Source organism: Amblyomma americanum, chromosome 5, assembly GCF_052857255.1.
Source record: "Amblyomma americanum isolate KBUSLIRL-KWMA chromosome 5, ASM5285725v1, whole genome shotgun sequence".
Classification (NCBI taxonomy): Eukaryota; Metazoa; Arthropoda; class Arachnida; order Ixodida; family Ixodidae; genus Amblyomma; species Amblyomma americanum.
In genome coordinates, this window is record NC_135501.1 from 163525305 (window position 1) to 163548444 (window position 23140).

At 46.7% G+C, this 23140-nt stretch overlaps 1 protein-coding gene across 1 annotated transcript; it reads right to left on the reverse strand.

Annotated features, from left to right (window-relative positions):
• Positions 1 to 27: 27 nt before the first annotated feature.
• On the reverse strand, positions 28 to 14730 carry LOC144135221 (galectin-4-like). The gene is made up of 8 exons (XM_077667960.1): positions 14589 to 14730; positions 10606 to 10800; positions 10351 to 10543; positions 7389 to 7517; positions 4482 to 4547; positions 3988 to 4079; positions 1519 to 1699; positions 28 to 349 (listed from the first exon to the last, which is right to left on the reverse strand). The coding sequence occupies exons 2-8, from the start codon at positions 10680 to 10682 to the stop codon at positions 203 to 205; spliced, it is 885 nt and encodes a 294-aa protein (XP_077524086.1). The 5' UTR covers positions 10683 to 10800; positions 14589 to 14730; the 3' UTR covers positions 28 to 202.
• Between the last annotated feature and the right edge of the window lie 8410 nt (positions 14731 to 23140).

A 23140-nucleotide genomic window follows, 5' to 3' on the forward strand; every position in this document is an offset into this window, starting at 1 on the left:
TCACACAAGAGGCACAGAATACAAGACTGACATATATTTAGCGAAAATGAAGGAAGCAATGCTAATGGATGAATAAAATAGGCCACAGAAGTTCCAATCACTATACTGCCGACATTACAACTCGCGACTTCACCTTTATTTAGTCCTAAAGGGGAAGCCCCCCAACGGAGTTCCAGCGAAGGCTTTGTATTTCAGAGCATTTTCAGCAGTAGTAGTAAAACTTGCAGGATGCCAGCAGCACATCCTCATCGACCATGAGGTGGCTGACGCGTTGCAGTGGCCGCAGTCTGTGCTGGAACGTCAGGTAGTGCTGGCCATTGACGACCACATCGAAAGCGGAGTCCAGGACCTGCACGAGAGACCAACGAACCGCTATTATATGTCTCCTAAATGTCTTAAGTTTTCCTTCAGAGGACGTCGCATATGACCAACTGTGGAAAACCTTTCCACCTCGGGATATTCTCCTATACACTGCACCGAAGCAATCAATACAGACCCACAACATTAATTTGTATAAGCTTGCTGCTCATCAGTGTTCTAATATCCTAGGCGGGAACAAATTTCCTTGGCGGTAAAAAAACACAAACGGCGGTTATGTGTTAAAAAGGTTTGCATACAATTTACTTTAGGCCTTCTGGGAGTATACTCCCAGTAGGCCTAAAACAAATTGTCAAAACTACTCGCTTACTCGCTTGACCGCACGCTTTGCAATGCTCGCCGGTGTTCAGCCCAGGCATGAGAGAAAAACACACGTTACACTTGAGCCGCGGAGTGACATGTGCAGTCTTTGTCAAAAGTCTTAAGGCCAATGACTTTTCGCTTCAGCCGCATAACAGAGCCATTACGTCCCTTTTAGAGATCGAATGTCCTCGAAATGCTAGCAAAAGGTTTCTTCTTGCGGTAGAGACGTTTCCTGCTTGACTTGTGTTTTGAAAGATCCGCTCGGAGCATTCTCGGAACATTCATTTCGTCGCAGCTTAACACTGTGGCCTTAGGACTTTTGGCCAAGACTGTACTCGTGGGCGTTGCTGGGAGCACTTTACCGCCACGCTGAATTATCATGCGATGTGCCAGATGGCCCCACTTTTCTGAGCCACAGCGTCGAAGCAAATGTCCCGCATACATTTCGGTAACGTTTTGACGTTTTTTTTTGTTGCCATGAAGTCAGCAATATATTGATGTCTCTGAAGTTAATGTGCATTTCCTCGCTAGTGCCTTCAGGCTTAAAATACGCAACCGTTCATGCGTGAATCACGCTCCAGGCTTGCCAGTTTTAGCCCTGCAAATTTTCATGCTTTTCAAACTTCATAATGCAGCATGAAAAGTGTCATATTCAAAACAACATGCTGTGAAGCCATTAAGCCGCTTATACTCGCATTGCTATGAATCATGAAAAAAAGGTTAAGAAAACACAATAAATGTACCAGTACAGACAAAGAATGGCAAACCAAGCAAACAAAAGTATCCCCAAGTAACAGACTTTTTAATACAAAGGTTTCAGGTGAATCGCTTACATACCCGAATGACCAGGTCAAAGTGTACACCCGGAACAAAAGGAAAGGGCCGATACTGTCGTTCCTCAGTGCCCCATTCGCTATGCAGGTTGCTGTTGCACACCACCACCTTTTGATGGAAGCGAGGACTGAAGTGGAATGCGATTTCCGAGCCCGGACCCCCACACTGGAAGCTGACGAAGAACCTGCGTTGCAACAACGGAATTTATTAAGCAATCTCACAGTAAGACAAGCGCCTTTGTAAAGATAGTCTGCCTTATGCAAAATCACAGCTAGAGAGGTACGCAGGAATGTCCCACAGTTTTGTAAGGGCGAGCTTGATGGCGGATTGTGTGGTTCGCTTAAGCCTAAGACAGGTTTCCTCTAAAAGAGTTTCCCTCTTCGTAAAGGTTCACCCCTATAGCTCATCTGAGCAACAAGTTTTTCGTCCACAAGGTAATACAGCTTTGTATGTTCCCAATCAATGCCGCTACCGGTAGCTTAAGGCTTCTGTTAAGCGAGCAAGTGATCAATGTCGACTTCGAGAAGTATACCTTGTCCACTGGTCAAGCTTCCTTCGCGACCGAGTGTCCAAGGGCGCCTTAAAGTCTTGTTTGGAATACATTCTGGAGACTTAGCAGTGTGAGGGTTCGGGATAATCGGTAGCGGAAAGTTGCAGAAGTTATCGCTTTTGTACTTTTGTTCTCTTTTCTTCGTCCGCGTTTGTTTTTTGCGTTATAAAAGTTGACATTTGTGTAGAAGACACCATTTTACAAGATAATCATGTCTTCTCGGCCCTCGCTGGTACACTTGCGAAAGCGATCCCGCTGCCCGTTCGCCATGACACATGCCTTGGCTCCAGAATGCTCCATCCGAAAGTTTGTGGCTCGCGGGTGGATTTGTCCCACGAACCTTTTTTTTTTCATTTTCACACTTTCTGACACCCTTCTTCTTTCGTCGATGCTATGAGTTTCCTTTAACGTGTTCATATGGAGTCCATCCTGCCTTTTAACACTTGTCTCCATTCCTCATTGCTCCTCGCTGCTTTCCTGCCAAGAAGACATCGAATTTTACCGCACAAAGTAGACCACTAATTTTTGGAGAAGGAAATACCTCCTATAGACAAACATAAAAAAATAGCGATGCGGCGAAAGTCTAGTTGAATCGACATTTGAGCTAGTTGGTATAGCATCATGTCAGTGCAGATTAAAGAAGCCCAGGTGGTCAAAATTTCCGGAGCCCTTCACAATGGAGTCCCTCATAGCCTGAGTCGCTTTGGCACGTTGGAACCCTTAAAACCGATTTAAACAACTAGGCTTTCATAGAAAAAAATATAAAGCGCACTCAGGACTACAGACAAGAAAGACCAGACAACACAAACGCTTACTCGCAACTGGACATTTAAAAAACGCACAAAGGAGAGAAAAACCACAAACAATACAAAAGTCTTCACGCAGGCACATCAGGATAAGTATTCATGCAGGCGCGTCAAGATAACAAAACTTCTTTTCATGCAGAACCACCATGGGGTCGGAAACACACATGTGCCGATTCTTACGGATGTGATAGGCCTCTGAAACCTCTCTAGTTAGCTGATTAGGGTATCGAAACAAGATTTGGTTTGATCAAGCAAAGACTTGCAACTGCAGAATTTTGAATAGTGCTTGGCAAGATTGGATGAAGGCGCCTTTTTCAAGGACAAAAAATGCTCTTGCAGGCGCACATTAAGGCAGCGGCCAGTTTGACCTATATAGGTCCGGCCACAAGAGAAGGAAGTGCAGAAGGAGTGGTATTGGTGTATACATTCGGTGTATTGGTGTATTACATTCGGCAACACACGTGTGTTGCAGACCCCATGGTTGTTCTGCATGAAAAGGAGTTTTCTTATCTTCACGCGTCTGCATGAAAACTTATTGATGCACCTGCGTAAAGGCGTTTGTTTGTCGTTTATCTCTCGTTTCGCGCGTTTTTTCACTAAACGCCCAGTTGCGAGTAAGCGCTTGTGTTGTTTGGTCGTCCTTGTCCGTTGTCCTGAGTGGGCTTTATATTTTTTCCATGAAAGCCTAGTGCCATGAAAGCCTCGAGGTCCAACCAACTCGCTTGGCAACACACCCTGCTCAAGTTTAAATTTGTTTTAAGGGGTCTAACATCCCGAAGCGACCCGGGCTATCAGGGACGCCGTTGTGAAGGGCTCCGGAAATTTCCACCACCTGGGCTTCTTTAATGTTCACTGACATCGCACAGTACACAGGCCTCCAGAATTTCGCCTCCATCGAAATTGTACAGCCGTGGCCGGCATCGAACCCGCGTCTTTGGGGTCAGCAGCCAAGCACCATAACCACTGAGAGACCACGTTAGGCAGTTGCTTAAATCTTAACACACGCTTCCGGTAGAGGTTAGATATAGGCGTTAAATGCACTCCTGAAATAATATCTACATGCAGAGAAGTTTTGCCTGCAAAGTTCAAGGAACACAACAAAGGCATCTAGCTCACGATTTCCCTTCGCAGAGTGGCCGTCCGCTGAGGTACACCATGAGCCCTGGGATTAGAATGCCACCAGGCAGCATGTGCAGGAGAGGCATGGTCTGCACAATGGGAGGAGGTGGAGAGGATTGGAGTGAATTCTTTCGGTGAGAACAGGCTTACGCGAGCACTTTCATAGCACACTACAAGATAACGCGATACCAAAGTTGACTCTGTAACTCATTTCTTAACCTTGAGTAGTAAGTACTACAAGGCAAACGGTAGTTCCAGTAGTACTAATTAAAATACTCCAGTTTTCCATATGTACCCGTTTTCCTGCTATTATGCGAGTGAAAGGAGACATTTGAAAGTGCTCAACTCTGTTAATCTCCCTACTCTATCCTCCGTTCCTTCCCAAGTTTCAAAGGAGCTCCCTGCCACCCGCTCTGTGCCACTATCACAATTAGAGTGGTTTCACAGTTTACGGTTCTCCCAGACGTCCTTTTAATTTAGGCTTCACTCACCGGATCGTACACAATGGTTGGTCCATTTGCCGGTGGCATCTTACAGCAGCTCTCCATGACAGGCAGCTGTGCAAAGGAGCCTAAGTTATTCGACTAAAAATACTGTTAAAACAGGAGCCGAGATAGGAATAGAATGCACGCTGAACTTACAAAACCAACGATTTCCAGTGTTCAGAAGGCGCACAAAATATTTTGCTATTGGTAGTGTCACTCAGCCACAAATACTTGAAGAGTACACCAGTTAGGAAGCGTTAAAGTTAAAAGCCGTTACTATACTACCAGGCAAACTATACGTTAGGGGGGTATAGGTGCAGAGATCTTAAATTTGGCTATGGTATTAGCACGTAACAACGGTGACTTGTGTGCACATTCGGCGGTATTGCTATCAGTAAGCATGAGCTGCTGTTTTGGTTGGAACTACAGCTTACAGTTAGTGAACGCTGCTCAGTGCTTGCTACGTAGTGCCAATAAGCCCCAAAGAAAAACATTGATAATTCGACATCGGTACAGTTAGAAACAAGGATAATTCGTCCATTTTTCGATATCCCGTAATTTTTAGTGTATACTTTACTGGATAACTCGAGACGCCACCCTGTCCGAAAAGCTGGGTTTCCATGACGGAACACCCGATGGGGTCAAGGCTTGGAAACGCCACAGTTCAACTGAACCCACAGTGTTGCGTCGCTGATAATTACCCCACGCCAAATCGAATTCCTAATTGCTTTACGCCTCATCACGCAGATGAAGGTGATCCTTCAATGCTGCGTCGGTGAAAGCGGTATGCTTTGTACTTCACAGCTGCCGGACACAATTGTAAAGGCAGCACCATCACGGACTGCGCCTAACTCGTCGACACAAATTGGACCACATCAGCTTCGGACCGTACGGGTAGACCTCGCGGCCTTTTTGACCGGAAGCTGGTGTCAGTTTTTTCTTGGACATTGCAATGATAATTTCACAAAAGGCGGGATAATCGCTGGTCTTTGCGTGCGCATGGTTTTCAGCTTGAGTAGAGGCCTGTATTAACTCGAGATATCTGACCTCGGCCACCCCCTTCTAGCGCCTATAACGTCAGAGTATAAAACATAACGATACCAGCAACAAAGAAAAAAGCGGAAGACAAAAAGAGGAATTACATGGAACGGCGCTGGTGTTGCCATCTTTGTCGCTATAGTTTCATTACGTTTGATACATGCCGACTAGCCGGCATGTTTACCCTGTCGAGCATAAGAATGCAGTCGAACGCTAACTGCTTTGCCAATCACCGAGTAATGTCGAGACAGATGCACACCTGTATACTGCAGACGCCGAAACTGGCATTGCCGATATTCTAATGGCAGGTGATGACGGCGACCACGACGATTAGCACTCCCCGCTGTTTAGCAGGGCTCAACTGCTAGGCCTCAACCGCAAATTTGTTGAGTGCAGTCGTAGCGACTTCGAAGTGTGGCACGCGGTTCAGAAGCGAATGTGCTTGCCACTGCACAGTTAAAGCTGTTCTATGGACGATTCTGTGGAGGGGACACTAAAGATCCGATCGCACTTGCATGCACTTGCGATGCCTGTTGTTACCCAGATTGGCGCAAAATCTGTTGGCCTCGGGCATTAGCAAAAAACGGGCACCAGGATGGTTGCAGCTTTCGCTGAGTTCACCGTTATGCAGGAGCATGCACACGCGGCATTTCTTTGTTTTGTTTTAGGATAGTTCGAAAACATGTTCTCTAAGCGCAGAATATTTGGAACTCAGTCAAGCTCTCCATGTAGAAGTCATACAGGGTTGGATTCGACCATGACCTTTACTATTGGACTTATGCGTAAAAATGACTTGTGGTTTGGTTTGTGGGGTTTAACGTCCCCAAGCAACTCAGGCTATGAGGGACGCCGTAGTGAAGGGCTCCGGTAATTTCGACCACCTGGAGTTCCTTATCGTGCACTGACATCGCACAGTACACGGGCCTCTAGAATTTCGCTCCCATCGAAATTCGATCGCCGCGGCCGGGTTCGAACCAGCGTTTTTCGAGAAAGCAGCTTAGCACCATAACCATTGAGCTACCGCGGCGGCTATATGAGTAAAGCGACAAACCTCCTACATAGTCGGAGATTGGGCGTCGCTCTCACGTGATTGTACCTGCGCTTAATTTTACACGCGGACTGTTCAAACTGCTATTTTTATTACGTCAATGAAACCGGACCATGGGCAAAGTTAAGGAGCAACGTTTACCGTTTACCGGCGTAAAGCCTGTCCCCAATAGGCCGGCGCTTCGAGTCGTTATAAAAGGGAATACCAGTCGGACTGGGTTCTGGAGTCAGTGTTAGCATTTGCTTCGCCCTGACTGGGATCAGGTCACACGTGAGTTCCATAGTAGCACATTCAATTCTGCCAGCAGGTTAAAAGGCGGCGCTGATTAGTTCTCTTGAGGTGATCTCGAACCTTTGCTTTGGGAATAAACGACTACGAAAGAAGAGAAAAAAAGAGCCGGAGAGGTCGATTAATGAGGAGGGGAACATGTGCAATCTTGTGAAGTCATCACTTTCATATTTCCGTTATAATACTCATACCCAGTGATTTTGGTCAAAAGTAGTTCTGACCGGGGAACTGTTTATCAACGTAATTATTTTTATAATGTAGAATTTCATTATAACAATCAATACATCCGCAGATCACCCGGCGGTAGTCTTGCAACTTTTTTTTACACCTCGAAAAATTGGACTGTTATCTTCAATATTTCCAGAACAGTATATTACAATTTTCTAGATTTCAAGATTTTTGAACGAGAATGTTGGACATGTAAATTCTCTTATTGCTTTCTTTGGTACTAATCAAAGCAGACATCACAAATCCAAAAGAATCAAGCAGTCTTCAAATCCCGGCACTGGTATCCAAAGTAGCATCGACTGCTTCCTTACCAAGGATCCCAGCGGTCGCTCCTGCTCGACCCGGTAAAGAGTAACACATCCATCCGCCTTGAGCTTCTCTACAGTGGAGTAGAGCAGCCGGTGCTTGAAGTCAGCAAAATGGTGCTGGTTGAAGGCCACCTGCACAAGGGTACTAGGCAATTTTGGCGAAATTTTTTCGCAGTGATGCTTGGCAAGTGTCCAAGACCTGACCAACCATCTTAATAAAGCAGTTTTCCGACAGCGCACTCTGGCCAGCAGCACATCCTATCATTGACAAAAACGCAGCACCACCGGCGTAGACGTCATCAGAAATTAATGGGCTGCTGGAAAGCGCACGCTGAAAAATTTTCTTTGAGTAAACATGTTTCGATTGCACTACTTCATAAGATGCAGTACTTGATGATGGTAATGAGAATTACAAGAAGTATAATCACGGTGGCCTGAATGTTAAGGCAAAAGCCTTAAATGGCTCATGCTCGCGTCCGTCCGTCCGTCCGTCCGTCCATCCGTTACGCTCTTCAACACTCCTAAAAAAAAAATCTGTGCACGATGGGATTCGAACCACCAAACCAAATTTTCTATGAGTAAACATGTTTCGATTGCACTACTTCGTAAGATGCATTACTTGATGACGGTAATGAGAATTTCAAGCAGGATAATCATGGTGGCCAGCATGTTAAGGCGAAAGCCTTTAATGGCTCATGCTCGCGTCCGTCCGTCCATTCGTTACGCTCTGCAACTCCATAAAAAAATCTGTGCACGATGGGATTCGAACCACCAAACCAAATTTTCTGAGTAAACATGTTTCGATTGCACTGCTTCATAAGGTGCAGTAGTTGATGACGGTAATGAGAATTTCAAGCAGGATAATCACGGTGGCCAGAATGTTAAGGTGAAAGCCTTTATTTATCATGCTCGCGTCCGTCCGTCCGTCCATTCGTTACGCTCTTCACTCGATAAAAAAATCTGTGCACGATGGGATTCGAACCACCAAACCAAATTTTTTATGAGTAAACATGTTTCGATTGCACTACTTCATAAGATGCAGTACTTGATGACGGTAATTAGAATTTCAAGCAGGATAATCACGGTGGCCAGAATGTTAAGGCGAAAGCCTTTAATGGCTCATGCTCGCGTCCGTCCGTCCGTCCATTCGTAACGCTCAACTCCATAAAAAAAATCTGTGCACGATGGGATTCGAACCACCAAACCAAATTTTCAATGAGTAAACATGTTTCGATTGCACTACTTCATGAGATGCAGTAGTTGATGACGGTAATGAGAATTTCAAGCCGGATAATCATGGTGGCCAGAATGTTAAGGCGAAAGCCTTTAATGGCTCATGCTCGCGTCCGTCCGTCCGTCCATCCGTTACGCTCTTCAACTCCATAAAAAAATCTGTGCACGATGGGATTCGAACCACCAAACCAAATTTTCTATGAGTAAACATGTTTCGATTGCACTACTTCATAAGATGCAGTACTTGATGACGGTAATGAGAATTTCAAGTAGGATAGTCACGGTGGCCAGAATGTTAAGGCGAAAGCCTTTAATGGCTCATGCTCGCGTCAGTAAGTCCATCCATTCGTTATGCTCTTCAACTCCATAAAAAAATGTGTGCACGATGGGATTCGAACCACCATCCTTCAATTCCGCAGCCGTGCGTTCTAACGACTACGTACTTCCTGCCAGCGCATTTGTAGTTCTCCTTGTCTAGGACGCTGGAGAGTGTTTGCGGAAAGGCTTAGAATCAGACGGATGCCTCCCAAACGCCCTCCAGTATCTCCAGCATTTAAGATTCACAAACAATTGTTTACTTAATTAACATCTTAACCACACATCAGTGACACAAGCAGCAACACCGCGCTAAAGGCTTTCGCCTCAACGCAATTTAGTTAAAAAAAGTGCCCTTCTGAATTTTTAACTCATATCTTATGCGCACAGTCTTCTGAGAAGTTCAGTGGCTACAGGAGAAGGTCTTTAGATGGCTAACTTTGGAGCACAAACTTAAAAGGGCATGTGAAACACTATTAGAGGAACTTGTTCGTTTCAAGCAGAATAATCGCATTAACGCGGAGTCCTGTTATTATTCACACTCCTTATATGTTTGGCAGACCTAATAAATTTGTATTCGTCACCTTTGGGTCTGCAATGAACTTCCTTGGAAGGACACCGTCTGAGTGCCGTCTGAGGCATGAAAGCTAGCAGTCAGAAATGCATCTTGTAGTCCAAGTAGATGTCCGACCGACTTAAATCGCAATGCAGAAAAACGCTTGTGTTGAAACTGGCAATATAAACGTCGACAAGAGTCATTCATCTTGGACACACCTGCAACCTAGGCAATCGTTCTAGCAGCCGTACTGACAATATTTCTCAGCACAATGAGGAATCTACGCTACATTTCTCAGGACCATAATACCGTAATAAATAAGGAATAGACAAGAAATTGAATCAGCCATCAGACGTTGAATACGATCACAAAATTAAAAAAAAATTAAAGGCATATAGTTGCAGAACTGATGCTTTCAAAAATTTATATATCCCGGGAACGGTCCGAGATTGGAGGTCACTAAATCAAGACACTTTGGGAAGCTCCTCAGTCGAGTCATTTTGCGGTGTACTCAAGCAAAACTCGAATATGAAAAATATCTTTGCGCGGCGGTTAAACAGCACCCTGCTCATTTATTTTTCTGGTGTTATCCTGTATGTGGTACTGTTTTCTTTTACAGCCGCGGTGTACAAGTAACATCGATGTCTATCATTTTTTGCTTGCGCAACCTGTGTTGAGAATGCCTTAATATTAATTTGTACTATGTTCTGTTTGAATCCTTTTGTATCGCCCACTCCTGCATAAGGCCTTTACTTAAGGCTTACTGCGCCTTTGAAATAAATAATAAATAAATATGAAACATCGCTAAATTCCGCAGAGTGCGCTCTGAGGCTATTGGTTCTCACAGTAGCACACGTATACCTTGTAGCCCATGTCATAGACGAGTATTTTGGCCTCAAAGTTGTGTCCTTGCTGCACCGGCAGAGATTTGAAGCGCTCCTCGGTTTCCCAGCTGTCATTGCGGAATGAGTTGATGACTACCATTCCGGTATCGAAGCGTATGTTGACGTGCAGGGCTATGTCACCAGTGCCAGTCACCAGGTTTATGTAGAACCTGCACAGAATCATGTATCGCGAATACGTGGGCTGCAATGCATGACCTCCGACGCACAGTACCTCTTGGGGGTGCTGAGGATATGGCCAGTCAGGTTGATGACCGAGCCCAACACGATACTCTCCATGGGGTAGTCCATCGGTGCCACCTGTCACCAAGAGCAGTTCTCTGTTGGGGTTTCTGGAACGTACGCAGGTTGATGCAGCGAAGCTATCGGAGAAAATATCACCAGGGGCGGCTCAGGTCACAGTGGTCGCCTATGGAAAGAGATCGCGAGCTGTAATCGACTCACAGGAGCGCATCAGCTGTATACGGCAGGCGTTGCGCGCGTCACTCACTGCGTAATTACCGTGGTATGGAACCGATACAAATATGCGATAGGTCGAAGACATTAATTGTTTTTGTCCCAGCTTTTATTCAATGACACAAGACGGAACCATCATGTTTATTTCCTCCTGGGTCTCGCCAGAGTATTAGTCCGTGCTCACGATATCTTTATCACGCCTGGGGTAACAGCAGACTGAGGAAAGATACCTTATCTGCAATCCTTCAACAAGGTCGACGCACGGCCAGAGTTGATTGTGTGCCATACCCCCCACTTGCGATAAGCGAAACAGGAACAGCAATAGAATTATCAGAAAAGGTGCTTCTGATTGCCCATGTGCTTGTAACCGTCAACTGTGTTCCGCATTCCAGTAGCGATCACACTTGCCACCCCCTCTAAAACCCAGCGAGGGCGTGTTTCCAGCAACTCAGCCGGCTGCTTACGGCTGCGGTTTGTATATAACGTAACTAAAAAAATTTGCAGAGCTCAGCGCTAAGTTTTCCGGGTTAGCGCATTAATCAGCGAAAATCGTTATTGTTTTGGTAACCCGTTTAGCATTGCATTTGACTGTGAAATCTAGCTGTGGGATTTGGCTGTGGAAAGAAGGGCCTAGCCGTGCGGTTGCGAATCAGTGAAACCTAATGTGGGGCCGTATCTGATAAGCTGTCCATTTTAAATGGTCATTCCGAGGCCGTCTGGTCCTTTCACATTGGCCACTCAGATATACCCACCGCTTTAAAGCGCCTGTGGAAAGCAACCCGGCCGCTGGGTAGAAGGTGACCGGACCTCGCCGTTGGCTGCATAAAGCAGCCAATGGCAGCCAGTGGGCAGGTCCGGTCGTGTGCTGTTGATTGAGCGCTGGGAAGCTCCTGATCGGTGGCTGCATACCGCAATCAATGCCAGCCAATGGTGAGCTCCGCTCGCCAACCACCCAATGGCTGGGTGTTTTTCCAGATTTGAGTGACATAAGTTTTGCATTTGAGATATGTAAACGTAATCGCAACCCTGATGGCAATTGTACTCCCGACTTCAATCGCTGCATTATTATAGGTAGAGGACGAGATAGGTTGTCTGGGGAAATTACTTTGGTGGCTTTCCAGAGTCTTGAAAAGCGCGGGGATTTTGAATTATGTACATTCACATCTGAGAAATGTAAACGTAATAGCAACCCGATGATAATTGTGCTCCTTGGCGATTTTGCCACTATTCAGCGTTAAAGCAGCGCCGCGATCGCTGGAGGTTGCTCTTTCTCTCGGCGTCGTGAGGTTGCACGTGCCAGCGCTAACGCCGAAGTGGCAACCCTCCAGAGGAGAAAGCTGAGGTGGCGGAGGTCAAATAGCATCTATCGTGCACGTTGGTGCGTACCGTGACAGTGCGATGGTGATAGGCAATACTCGTCAAAAGCTCGCGTTCTGTGCAGCCTTTTTTTGTTTGTGTGTCCATAACAGCTATCAGACACCAAAAACTCGTTCGAGAGTGAGGCCGTCGGCCGCTTTCACTTACGCAAGCATTCTGGTAAGAAAATCCGCGCCAGAAAACAGGTCTCCACATGCGACTCGAGCCGTCTGGCTTGTCTTTACCGTCCGACGATATACGTCGAGATATATTCCGATAGAAGGTTAGAGAAGCGGAAGTCGAATTTCTTTGTCGTGCTCCGGTGGAGGACTTGTCTGTTGCTTTACATTTCTGAAACGTCACATATTTGCGGTGAAATATTGAATAATGAGTTCACCGATTTCACTAGCCAACCGCTTTGTGCAGCTGTTGGATTTGCACGCGCTTTTAATTTTTATTGACCATGAAAGCAGACAGGTTTAGACACTGATTTTTTCCTGAGGGTTTCTTCTCACATAATTTTATTTTTATGCAAATTCTGCAAACCTTGGCGATCTTTCATTTACAGCAAAAGTTTTTCACTGCTCAGATTGGGTTCCTTTTGTTCAACGAGGCAGCTAAAAAGGCCTGCCATCCATGCCCATCTACTTCGCTGGAGCTGCCTAGACACCAAGCTAAAGAGGTCATGCAGAAAGCTGGAAGACATCCTGAGGCATGTGTGCGAAATATGTCGCACACAGACAGCGGCAAGAGACAATTCGAGCCTGTAACATGCAACAACCTCTACAGTGGCTCAGATATCTAAAAGGCACCCTCACTGCAAGCATTGCACTTATGCCTGCAGTCTGTGCAAATATTTTTCATGCAAAATCACATATCGCACATTTCTCCATCCCTTACTGAAATCCTAGGAAGCACACCTGTCTGTATCCTCACCATGGTTGCTTGAACCTCGACCGGAAAGAATTTACGTGCTTCACAAAAAAAAATTGAAAGAGATAAAGCCAAGGACTTGACAGCGTGCAAGACACATATGACTTCACTCCAGTTAATTTTCACTGTTTGCTTTCCTGATGACAATGTCTGCTGCTAATACAAGTGCTGTGACGAGAGATATACATTGCGACCATGTGGGCAATCGAGGTTCTATGTTTTTTTAATTATAGAGCACTTGAGCGGCAGTGAGATCAGACAGTTCACCTTCAGCATCATCAGGCAAAGGCCTCTTCCATATCTCTCCAATTAACCCTGTCCTGTGCCAGCTGCGGCCACTTCTTAAAACTTCTTAATTTCACCCGCACAAGTCGTGTCGAATTACTTCGGAAAGAAAACTGGTGAGCATTCCTAGCTGACACCGGCTGTCGCAAAGTAGTTCATTAAACTATGATATACAGTAACGAAGTATAGCGTGCATCCAAATTAGTAAATACTTCATAAAATGTACATGAGGGCCACACCCCTCAAAAGTATTAAATCTGTACAAATCACAGTTAAACGCCACCGAAAGGAATGCCATTGTATATTTATTTTATTTTACTTGGAACATCCTCTCAGGCAAAATTCGGCTTCAGGGAAAAAGGCAGATTACCTCTGCCTGACGAGGGCCCTGTCACCTATACACTGGGTTGCAAGTACAAGTGACGGAATACATTATTATACAAATGCTAATAAAAATAAAAAAGTGATAACACCAACAACACAATTTCGCAAGTTTCCGACTATGTATGCATTTTTGGCATGAAAGAAGACATAGAAAATACTCATGGCATTGAATAAGACATGCATGTAAGATTTGAAGGCCCTTTTAATATCTGACAGCTTTGAAATTTCACGATTTACTTCCACGAGCACTTTTTCAATACCCAAAGTTCCGTCCTGATTCTGTTTTCTTTTGTACCCGTGGCACTTCTAGCGGCCGAACTAAGGCACGTTTGACACTTCCAGCCCTTTTTTTCGAACTCATCCTTGTCTGTAAACACAGTTTTGAAGCTCCAGAACAGAAGCCAAGGTGGTAACCGTAGCTGCATACTCAACGGGCAGCGAACATACCATTGTCAGAAAATGTATAAAGACAATGTTTAAAAATAGTTATCTCTTCTACAAAGCACGAAGAACTAAACGTTTAAAGAAGAAAGCAACGACAGTCGAACAAACATTCGCTGCACTGCAAGAGGCGTCTGTCATGTGGTGGGAGCTCATTTCAGGACTTACATGCGGCAGCTATAACTAGTGGGACAGCAAGTACAAATAAACGTACAGAAACACTCGCTAGAACCCAGTACTAAAAAAGTACGGCACGCAGCAGGAAAGCAGAGCACGTGACATAGTGGCAACGGTGGTAGTAAAAACGCAGTGTTAATCATAATTATAACCGGGTTTACTAACCTGGATAGGAGAAATAAAAAAATGAAGAGAACGAGAGCGACTTTCCACCACTGCGGTTGCCGCCTGTCTGAGAAGTTGCAATTCCCGCGAGGAGCTCGACAGCACTTGTGCGATGCCGGTGACGTCAAGCAGAGTGATAAGTTCCAAAGCAACGGCAGCTCCTGGAGAAATCTTGATAGGCGAAAGAAAAAAAAATATATAAGGACAGCCTTGTTCCTCCACCGCTGTTGACGCGCATGTAAGTATCAGATAAAACATATCTAATGTCCACCATGCATTGCTTCTGATGGAATTCGCTTTGTTTTCATAACTTCAGAATTGCTTATGCTCTCAAGAAGGCTTCATGCGGCCTTATAGAAAGCCCATATCACTTTTATTGCACCCGCATTTCATATCTCATTTAGATAATTAGCTTTTTGCTTTCAAACCAGTTGCTATTTGTTCTCTGTGGCTTGGCAAGGATTCACGTAGACAATGTTTTTGTATAGGTACTCAGTAATTAATTCACTTGAGGTTTCGGTGTGCGTGGATGTTCACCAATGTTGTGTGGATACTGCTGGTGGAGACTGATATGCATTTTCAACAGCGGGCATTAGTTGATATAAGCGAGTGCCATAAGACGGCAGTGTCACTTGGCAACAATAAAAGCTACCTGCACTTAGCGTGAAGACTAGTGTCATTTATTTATTTACTCTAGTGCTTGACGAGAACGACATCTTTGACACTGAAAGGTACTATGTTTCCTCCCTGCTGAAAACTAGAAGAGAGCGATTATGTGTTAGCCATGGCTGCTTAAAGTGAAAACAATCGTGTCATTCTTTTGTTTATAATATAAAAAATCAAAATTATTTCTCCGTGCCAGCTCATCATAACGGGGCTGTGGTTGAGGCAGGAGAGTAAGGGCGCGTTCACACTTGTCCAAAAATCGCTCGCCGGGAAAACTAGGACCTGTTCTAATCTGTTGACGCCCGGGCGAGGCGGGACCGCCGCGCCGCTGCTGTTTTTTTTCCACACACTTCCCGGCCACCACGTCACCGCTCGCGGCGTACACAGATATGGTTAGAAAAGAGCTTAAATCGATGCTGTCTGTGTACCATAACCGTATGCACGCTTGCGTACGTAAACGCAGGCACATTCCCATTTTTAGTTCAGCGTATGCAGACAGACTCGCAATGAAAGATAGATAGATAGATAGATATATAGATAGATAGATAGATAGATAGATAGATAGATAGATAGATAGATAGATAGATAGATAGATAGATAGACAGACAGACAGACAGACAGACAGACAGACAGACAGACAGACAGACAGATAGATAGATAGATAGATAGATAGATAGATAGATAGATAGATAGATAGATAGATAGATAGACAGACAGACAGACAGACAGACAGACAGACAGATAGATAGATAGATAGATAGATAGATAGATAGATAGATAGATAGATAGACAGACAGACAGACAGACAGACAGACAGACAGACAGATAGACAGATAGACAGATAGATAGATAGATAGATAGATAGATAGATGGATAGATGGATAGATAGATAGATAGATAGATAGATAGATAGATAGATAGATAGATAGATAGATAGATAGATAGATAGATAGATACTTGAGGCCTTGCCCTTTGTAACGGGTGGGCACCACTAGGTTGGGCACCCGGACCAAAAAAACAAGAAAAAACAAGAAGATGGAAGCGCAGAAGGAGCGAACGACCAGCCTAGTGGCGCCATCTGCTCGTCAGGACGGGAACTAGTACTGTCAACAAAACCGGTGCTCCTCTTAAGCCTAGTAGTGGCAGAATCGTCACTGTAAATAAAAAAAATAGAGCAAATTTATCACTTATACTTTTACTTATTGGCGAGGTGAGAAGAAGCGATGTACCGGTGCCCGATTTATGGCCAGTGAACGCGCTGAAAAAGGCCGCAACAGCGACGAATTCATCCCGAGGCGAGGGGTCCTACATCGAAGGGCGCCGACATGTTTTTCGCCGCGGTAGTGGCGGACGCGAAAAATTTGGGTCCAGCCCGATCGCCCTCGCCACGCCCCTTTCCGCCTCGCTCGGCGACAAAAGCGGCCGAGACCGCTTCACTCGCCGGACTTTTGGACAAGTGTGAACGGGCCCTAATGCAGTAAAAATTGAAAATTCCGAGACAATATTGATGTATACGTCAACTCGAAGGGAAGGGATAAGTCATGAAACAAAGCTCCAGCGACGGAGCAAAGACTATGTCGGACCATAGCAGCCAATAGCTATGTTAACGACCTTGTCAGTGCGTGTGGTTGCTAAGTTTTGCAGCAAAGTGGCGAGGAGCCGGCAGCATCGCAGAACGGGCGGGGCAGAGATTTTCGCGTGACACATGCGTAATGGAGTGATGCGGTTTGATTGATTTAACTTTGCGCCCTACCGCAGGCGCGCTTTTTTCAATAGGACCAGAAATGGCCCAAATTAGTTTATCACAGTAGCGAAGGTAATCGCGTTCTCAAAATTCTAAAAAATGATATGGCGATTGCTACCTGCCGGCTACAAATATCTAATTGCACTCGGGCGCCTGTGGATAATATTTAAAAGTGAACTATTAAAATTTAGTTAATCATTTTACTAGTTAACATGATTCACCTGTGTTTTATTGTTCGTCATTACTGGTATTATTAAGGCACAAAAAGCGACTTTCTACTAAAACCCTACTTTTAAATTCTAGTGGCGGGCTCTCCTGAAGCATCTGGTAATCTGGTATGCTTTTCTGTTGAGGGATACTGGTGAATTTTCATTCATGATCTGAGAGTACCTGAAAAATACACTCCCTCCTGCGGCCCCTTATAATTATTCTTCTAGAGATTTGAATGTCGTGGTCCGGATCTGCGGTTCCTACATGCCCTAAGCGGATGTATTTCTTTACCACTGCATGCGCCTGTCTACCTATCGCAAACTGCAGCTCCCTTCCGAGACTGTTAAACAGCCCTAGTTTTCTGCGCATCAATTTTTAGACCTACCATTTTGATTTGCCTGTCTGAGTCACTCATCCTGCTTTGCAGTTCTTCCCCTCAGTTACTAAGCAAGAAAATGTCATCAGCGAAAAGCAGATTGCTGGGCCATTCTCCACCAGCTCTTCCCCAGCTGCTCCTACTCCAGGTCTTTGAATACGTGCTGTAAACACAGGCTCAAAAGCATTGGAGCGATAGTGTCTCCCTGTTTGACACCATTTCTTATTGGGACTTTATTGCTGTCTCTATGGTGGATTCTGGTGTATGTGCTGCTGCAATACACATCTTCCAGCATTTTTACATGCTCTCACGTAGTGGCGACGGCAGTCCGGCAGCCAGGAAGAGAGCGAAAATGGCTTTCGAAAGAAATTCTCGCTCGCGCCCACTAAACTGAAGGACTCAGCGGCGGCTAAAGCAACAAGCGTGCTCGGCGGTCGTCGAACAGAACTCCTGCCGCTCACAGCCGTGCTCAATGTAAGGCTGATAGCGAACTTTCCAGATAAGAGTGCAAAGTAACCACAACAGTGTAGAACAATGTAGAATCGGCTGCACCTGGGTGCGATCAATCGAGATAAATCTGGCCGCGTTTTGCATCACAAAGAACGCGATAAAACAACGCGTCAGCAGCTTTGAAAAATAAACAAACAACCATTAAAAAGCTTTGTGTCATTACCCCCTCTTAACGAAGCACTGACCCCATGTTTTACAACGAAAATAAATGTATAGGCAAAAATAAACACTGCGAGTGCAAAAAGAATAACTGAAAATGCAAGCACAGTGTCCATTAACGTGCAAAATGAGGCTTTAGTAACACAATATGGACTATTTCTGGAAGTACGCGGCGCCTCTGAGACGATGTCGCTCCGTCGGGGGCTACTTCGTAGTCAAGCTCCTTATAGTCGACGAATGATCGTGTATGGACCAAAGCAGCGGCGCAGAAGCATTTCACTCAGTCCGCCAAGGCGAATGGCCGTCCACACCCATACACGACCACCCGGATTGTATTCAGCATGATGTTGGCGTAGATTGTAGCGTCGGACTTAGGTGCACTGTTGGTCTTTAATGCACAGGCAGGCAAGGGCGCCCACTCGGAGGCGTCGGGAGTATAAGGTGGGATGGTGTCCATCCTGGACGACGGCTCATGCCCATACGGCAGGGAAAAAGCGCTAAAGCCTGTGGTCCACTACGGGGCGGTGTTGTACGCGCACGTCACGAAAGGAAGAACAGCGTCCTAGTTGGTGTGATCTGCTACAACGTACAACCGGCGGCAAAATAAGTCGGGGCATGCGACAGGCGGCCAGAATCGGATAAAATTTGCTACCTCACGCTCGCACTTTGACGTGCGCCCGCCGAACTGCGAGCGTTACGCTCTGAATAAAGAAAGCGACTCCTACCGCCAAACGCTGCATGCAATCAGCTAATCCACTGCAGGCGACAAAAAAGACAGGGCTGCGAGCATTAAAGGACGCGCACGCGCACTGCGATGTCGCGACACCAGAAGTGCAACGTCAGACCGTGCGACGATGCAGTTTTATCCGATTCTGGCCGTCTGTCGCATGCCCCGACTTATTTTTCTGCCGGTTGTATACATCGTGAGCATGTCTCCGAGAGTACGATTGAAGCGCTCGGTTAGCCAGTTAGTTTAAGGGTAATCTTAAAACCAGCCGAAAGGCGCAACACAGGAGAAAAGAAGACCACAAGATAATGCTGGGCACCCGCCCTGCGCCTCCCGGCACCCGCAGTCGTGACCTCAAGGTAAATCACTCGCCTCGTCTTCGGGAGGAGGTGCGTTCGACTCCCACTTCTGGCTGTCTACCCACCGGTTACTTCAAATAGGTACGTGGTTATCCCCCGGTCTAGTGCTCGGCTTTCCAGCGTGGTTGGCTTGGGAATGGAGCCTGCGCGTTAAAATTCCAGAGCTCTGAGCTTGAACGGGCATTTCTAAAGAAAAAAAGGCCACAAACGGACTATTACGGATCGAGGTGGATTTAAGGTTGCTTGACGGCGGAGCGAATCACTTGCCCGTCAACGCAACGGTTTGATCCGATACCCTTTTCTCAAGTATTTCACCCCAGAAAGAGAAAGAGCACCAGTCCGGTGATCCGCCGCGGTGGCTCAGTGGTTAGGGCGCTCGACTACTGATCCGGAGTTCCCGGGTTCGAACCCGACCACGGCGGCTGCGTTTTTATGGAGGAAAAACGCCAAGGCGCCCGTGTGCTGTGCGATGTCAGTGCACGTTAAAGATCCCCAGCTGGTCGAAATTACTCCGGAGCCCTCCACTACGGCACCTCTTCCTTTCTTCTTTCACTCCCTCCTTTATCCCTTCCCTTACGGCGCGGTTCAGGTATCCAACGAGATATGAGACAGATACTGCGCTATTTCATTTCCCCCAAAACGAATTATTATTATTATCCCCAGTCCGGTGGATATCATGGGCACATTAGAAAACAGATGGCTATCCGGCGGATCTGAGGATCGAGCCCAGCACCTCCCGAATGAGAGGCGGTGACTGCTACTCGTGACGCTGTGTATCAGGGGATCAAAGTTTGGCAAGAGTTGTGCGCTCCGTCGAAAGAACTGCAGGCGGTGGTGTGTGCATCTCGCGAGATGGTAGGCATCGTAGCGGAGACAGTATGACGCTATGGGAGTTGGACCGCTGACACTGCGGTCGCCACCTTCTCTGCAGGTGCGGAAGGGCTGCTTTGTCTTCACGGAGGAGGAGAGGCCATTATACATTGACAGCGCATCAATGCTTTGCTCACGTTCGAGCTGCGTTGGCCGAATGGTATACCATCTTTAGCAGGCTGCGGGGTCGTTCGAAACTGGGCTTGGACCCCGAGGGGTGCAACAGAGTTTACAGAGCTTCTTCAAGAGCACACCCTTAAACTAATCGGGCGTCAGACCAAGGGACGCTTGTATCCATTTTTACCGGTCGGTGTCTGGCGCTGGGTTTTGAACTAACCACCTCCCGCAGCCGGGTGTAACCGAAAGCGGATTCCTTGTGGCACAGAATTCGCCGCGCAGTCGGAAGGTGCAGGGTTCGAACCCTATTGCTGTCAGGAACCCACCCGTTTTTCTAATGGGTAGAGGCGGCCCTTGGCCTAGTGCTCAGCCTTTATGGGGTCACGTTTCGATAGTGGCTCTGTGCACCGTAGCCAAAGAGGATACTAGGCGCCCTTTCCCGACCATGGACGGCCTCGGCCTGGATCGTCCACCGAGGCCAAGGGAGGCACCTGCCATGGGTGTCGCCAGGTGTCTACCAGTGAACAAGATAGGAGCGAACCCCCCCGCCTGGCGCTCGGCCCTTCGTGTGGGGCTGCAACGCTCGGACCACTCTCAGGCCTATACCACAGGAGGCAAGCCTCAGAGCATCCGACCTGGTCTGTGGGAGTGCCTAATGTACCACCGGTGGGTACCCACCTACAGAAATGAGCACAGATGTCCTTCCGTCAGGTGCTCGACCACTTAGGGGGCTCCATCTGGGTAGGATGCCTGTGGCGCTCCCTCCTAGGGGGGTTGTCAGGCCTTCCTTCCAACTAACGGTCGGCCTTGAGGCTGAGCATTCGCCGAGGCCGTGGGAGGCACTTAGGTGTTGCCGAGTGCATACCAGTGAAATAGGTGCGAGAGCACTTCTGGCCTGGTGCTCGGCAATCATGGCGCTTCAACCCTCGAAAAGTGTACTCCGCTTGTTCTGGTAAATCGCCCTCTTGGCAGGTGCGGCTAACTTTTACCGCAGCGGTGGCCTTATGGTAGAGCATCATACTCCCATTCGGGGGGTGCTGGGTACGATCGCGTGCGCCGCCGGGGTTCACACCGGTTTTCTAATGGGTGAAAGCTTTCCCCCTGCCTAGTTCTCGGCTTTTCTGGGGTGAAATGCTTGGCAAACGGTTCTTAGACCTAACCGCAGTGTTGACAGTCTAGTGATTCGTTCCACCGTCACACTATACTAAAGCCGGCCCGTGCGGTAAAGGCCGACATCTGGCCTTTCAGTGTGTCTCTGCAAGCCCACAGTTATGGTATTTGGAGGGGCAGGCTCCTCATCCAAGCCATGCAACCCCAGGCAGCCGAGCACCAGCGGGAGTATAGCTCGTACCCATTTTGAGAAAACCGGTGAGTACCCGGCCGGCAGCTGGAGTCGAACCTACCACCTCCATAAGCCGAGGCGGGTCCTCTTCCATGAGACCATGCGATATGCCCGTCTGCGCGACGGTATTGCAGTACTCTCAAACGTTCCGCATACAAACGAACCGATAATTTCGCTGGGTGTGCTGCCGCTTAAAAGGTGACAGGGCTGCGTCTGCTTGTCGCATTCATCAACTGCCGCGAGGGAAGCATACCCCTGGCATAAATCCCACTGGCAGCGGTTTGTATTGTTTGGATTTGTATCGCCTGTATGGCTGCGTCCTTATCATTTGTCCCCTGCCATCGAGTTCTGTAAATAAACCCCTGTTAGAATATTACTATTCTTCAGTGCTCCACTAAGCAGAGTTTCTATAAATATTTCTGGTCCCACTGAGTTCTCATACGGCTCGTTTTCTTCTTTGATGTGACTTTTGCATAAAATGCCTTGATTCTCCAGTACAAGTCTGGGGCTTTGCAGCCTTGTCAAGCTGGCCTGCTGGCAGCTTTTCCTGCTCGCTTCCATCATCTTGTCTGCGCACTTAGATGCAACTAAGCATTATTATTGTTATTATTACTATAGCAGCGCATCTGTTTAGGTCGTTGAGAACCATTCTTCCTTTGCGAGGCATTTCATTTCTGATGGATTCCTTGCACATTTTATGCAAGCGGGGAACTCATTCATGCAAAGCACTTGCGAGGCAGGCCAAGCTCACGTGATCGCCTCGCTGAGCGGGCGTCCGCTGAGGTGCAAATGAGCCCCAGGGGAGCCTAGAAAGTACATACCCAACAATTCTGGGCACTTTAGAGGGGGATTGAGTTTATGAACGCAGTTTTTTTTTCATATGCTGTAAGATTTCACTATAACACTCAATATATCCGCGCATATCTCATCGGCAAGCGAACATGTTATTGCTGTTAATGTTCTTGCTATCGTCGAAGCGTTCACCTTAGGCTTTCTATGGCAGTCATAACTGCTCGATACGAGTGATGGAAAAAGTTTAAAAGAAAGATTTGTCTACACATCGGAAGAATGAACCATCACCTTCAATATTTCCATAACAGTACCTTACAATTTTTCAATATTCAAAATTTTTGTTCAAGAATGTTGGACATGGACATCGAAGAGGACTTCGTTTTTTTGCCACTTGCAAACATGCATGAAAAAGAAAGCTAGAGTAGTGCTGAGTGCGACCAGAGACACACATGTGCTCAAGTTTCACATTACAAAGCAGCAAGAACCCTGAGCTATATATATTTTATGTGTACAGATGTAGACATAAAATGGTAAGACTTTTGCAGCTTATACCATGGTGCACATGTTTGCTGAAAATTGCAAACTGCATCAAAGTTTTTAGTAGTACGTTGCAGGTTGTACTGAGTGCAACTGTACCCCATCACCAAACACTTTCGGGATCGGCCTGGTGAAGAAAAGGG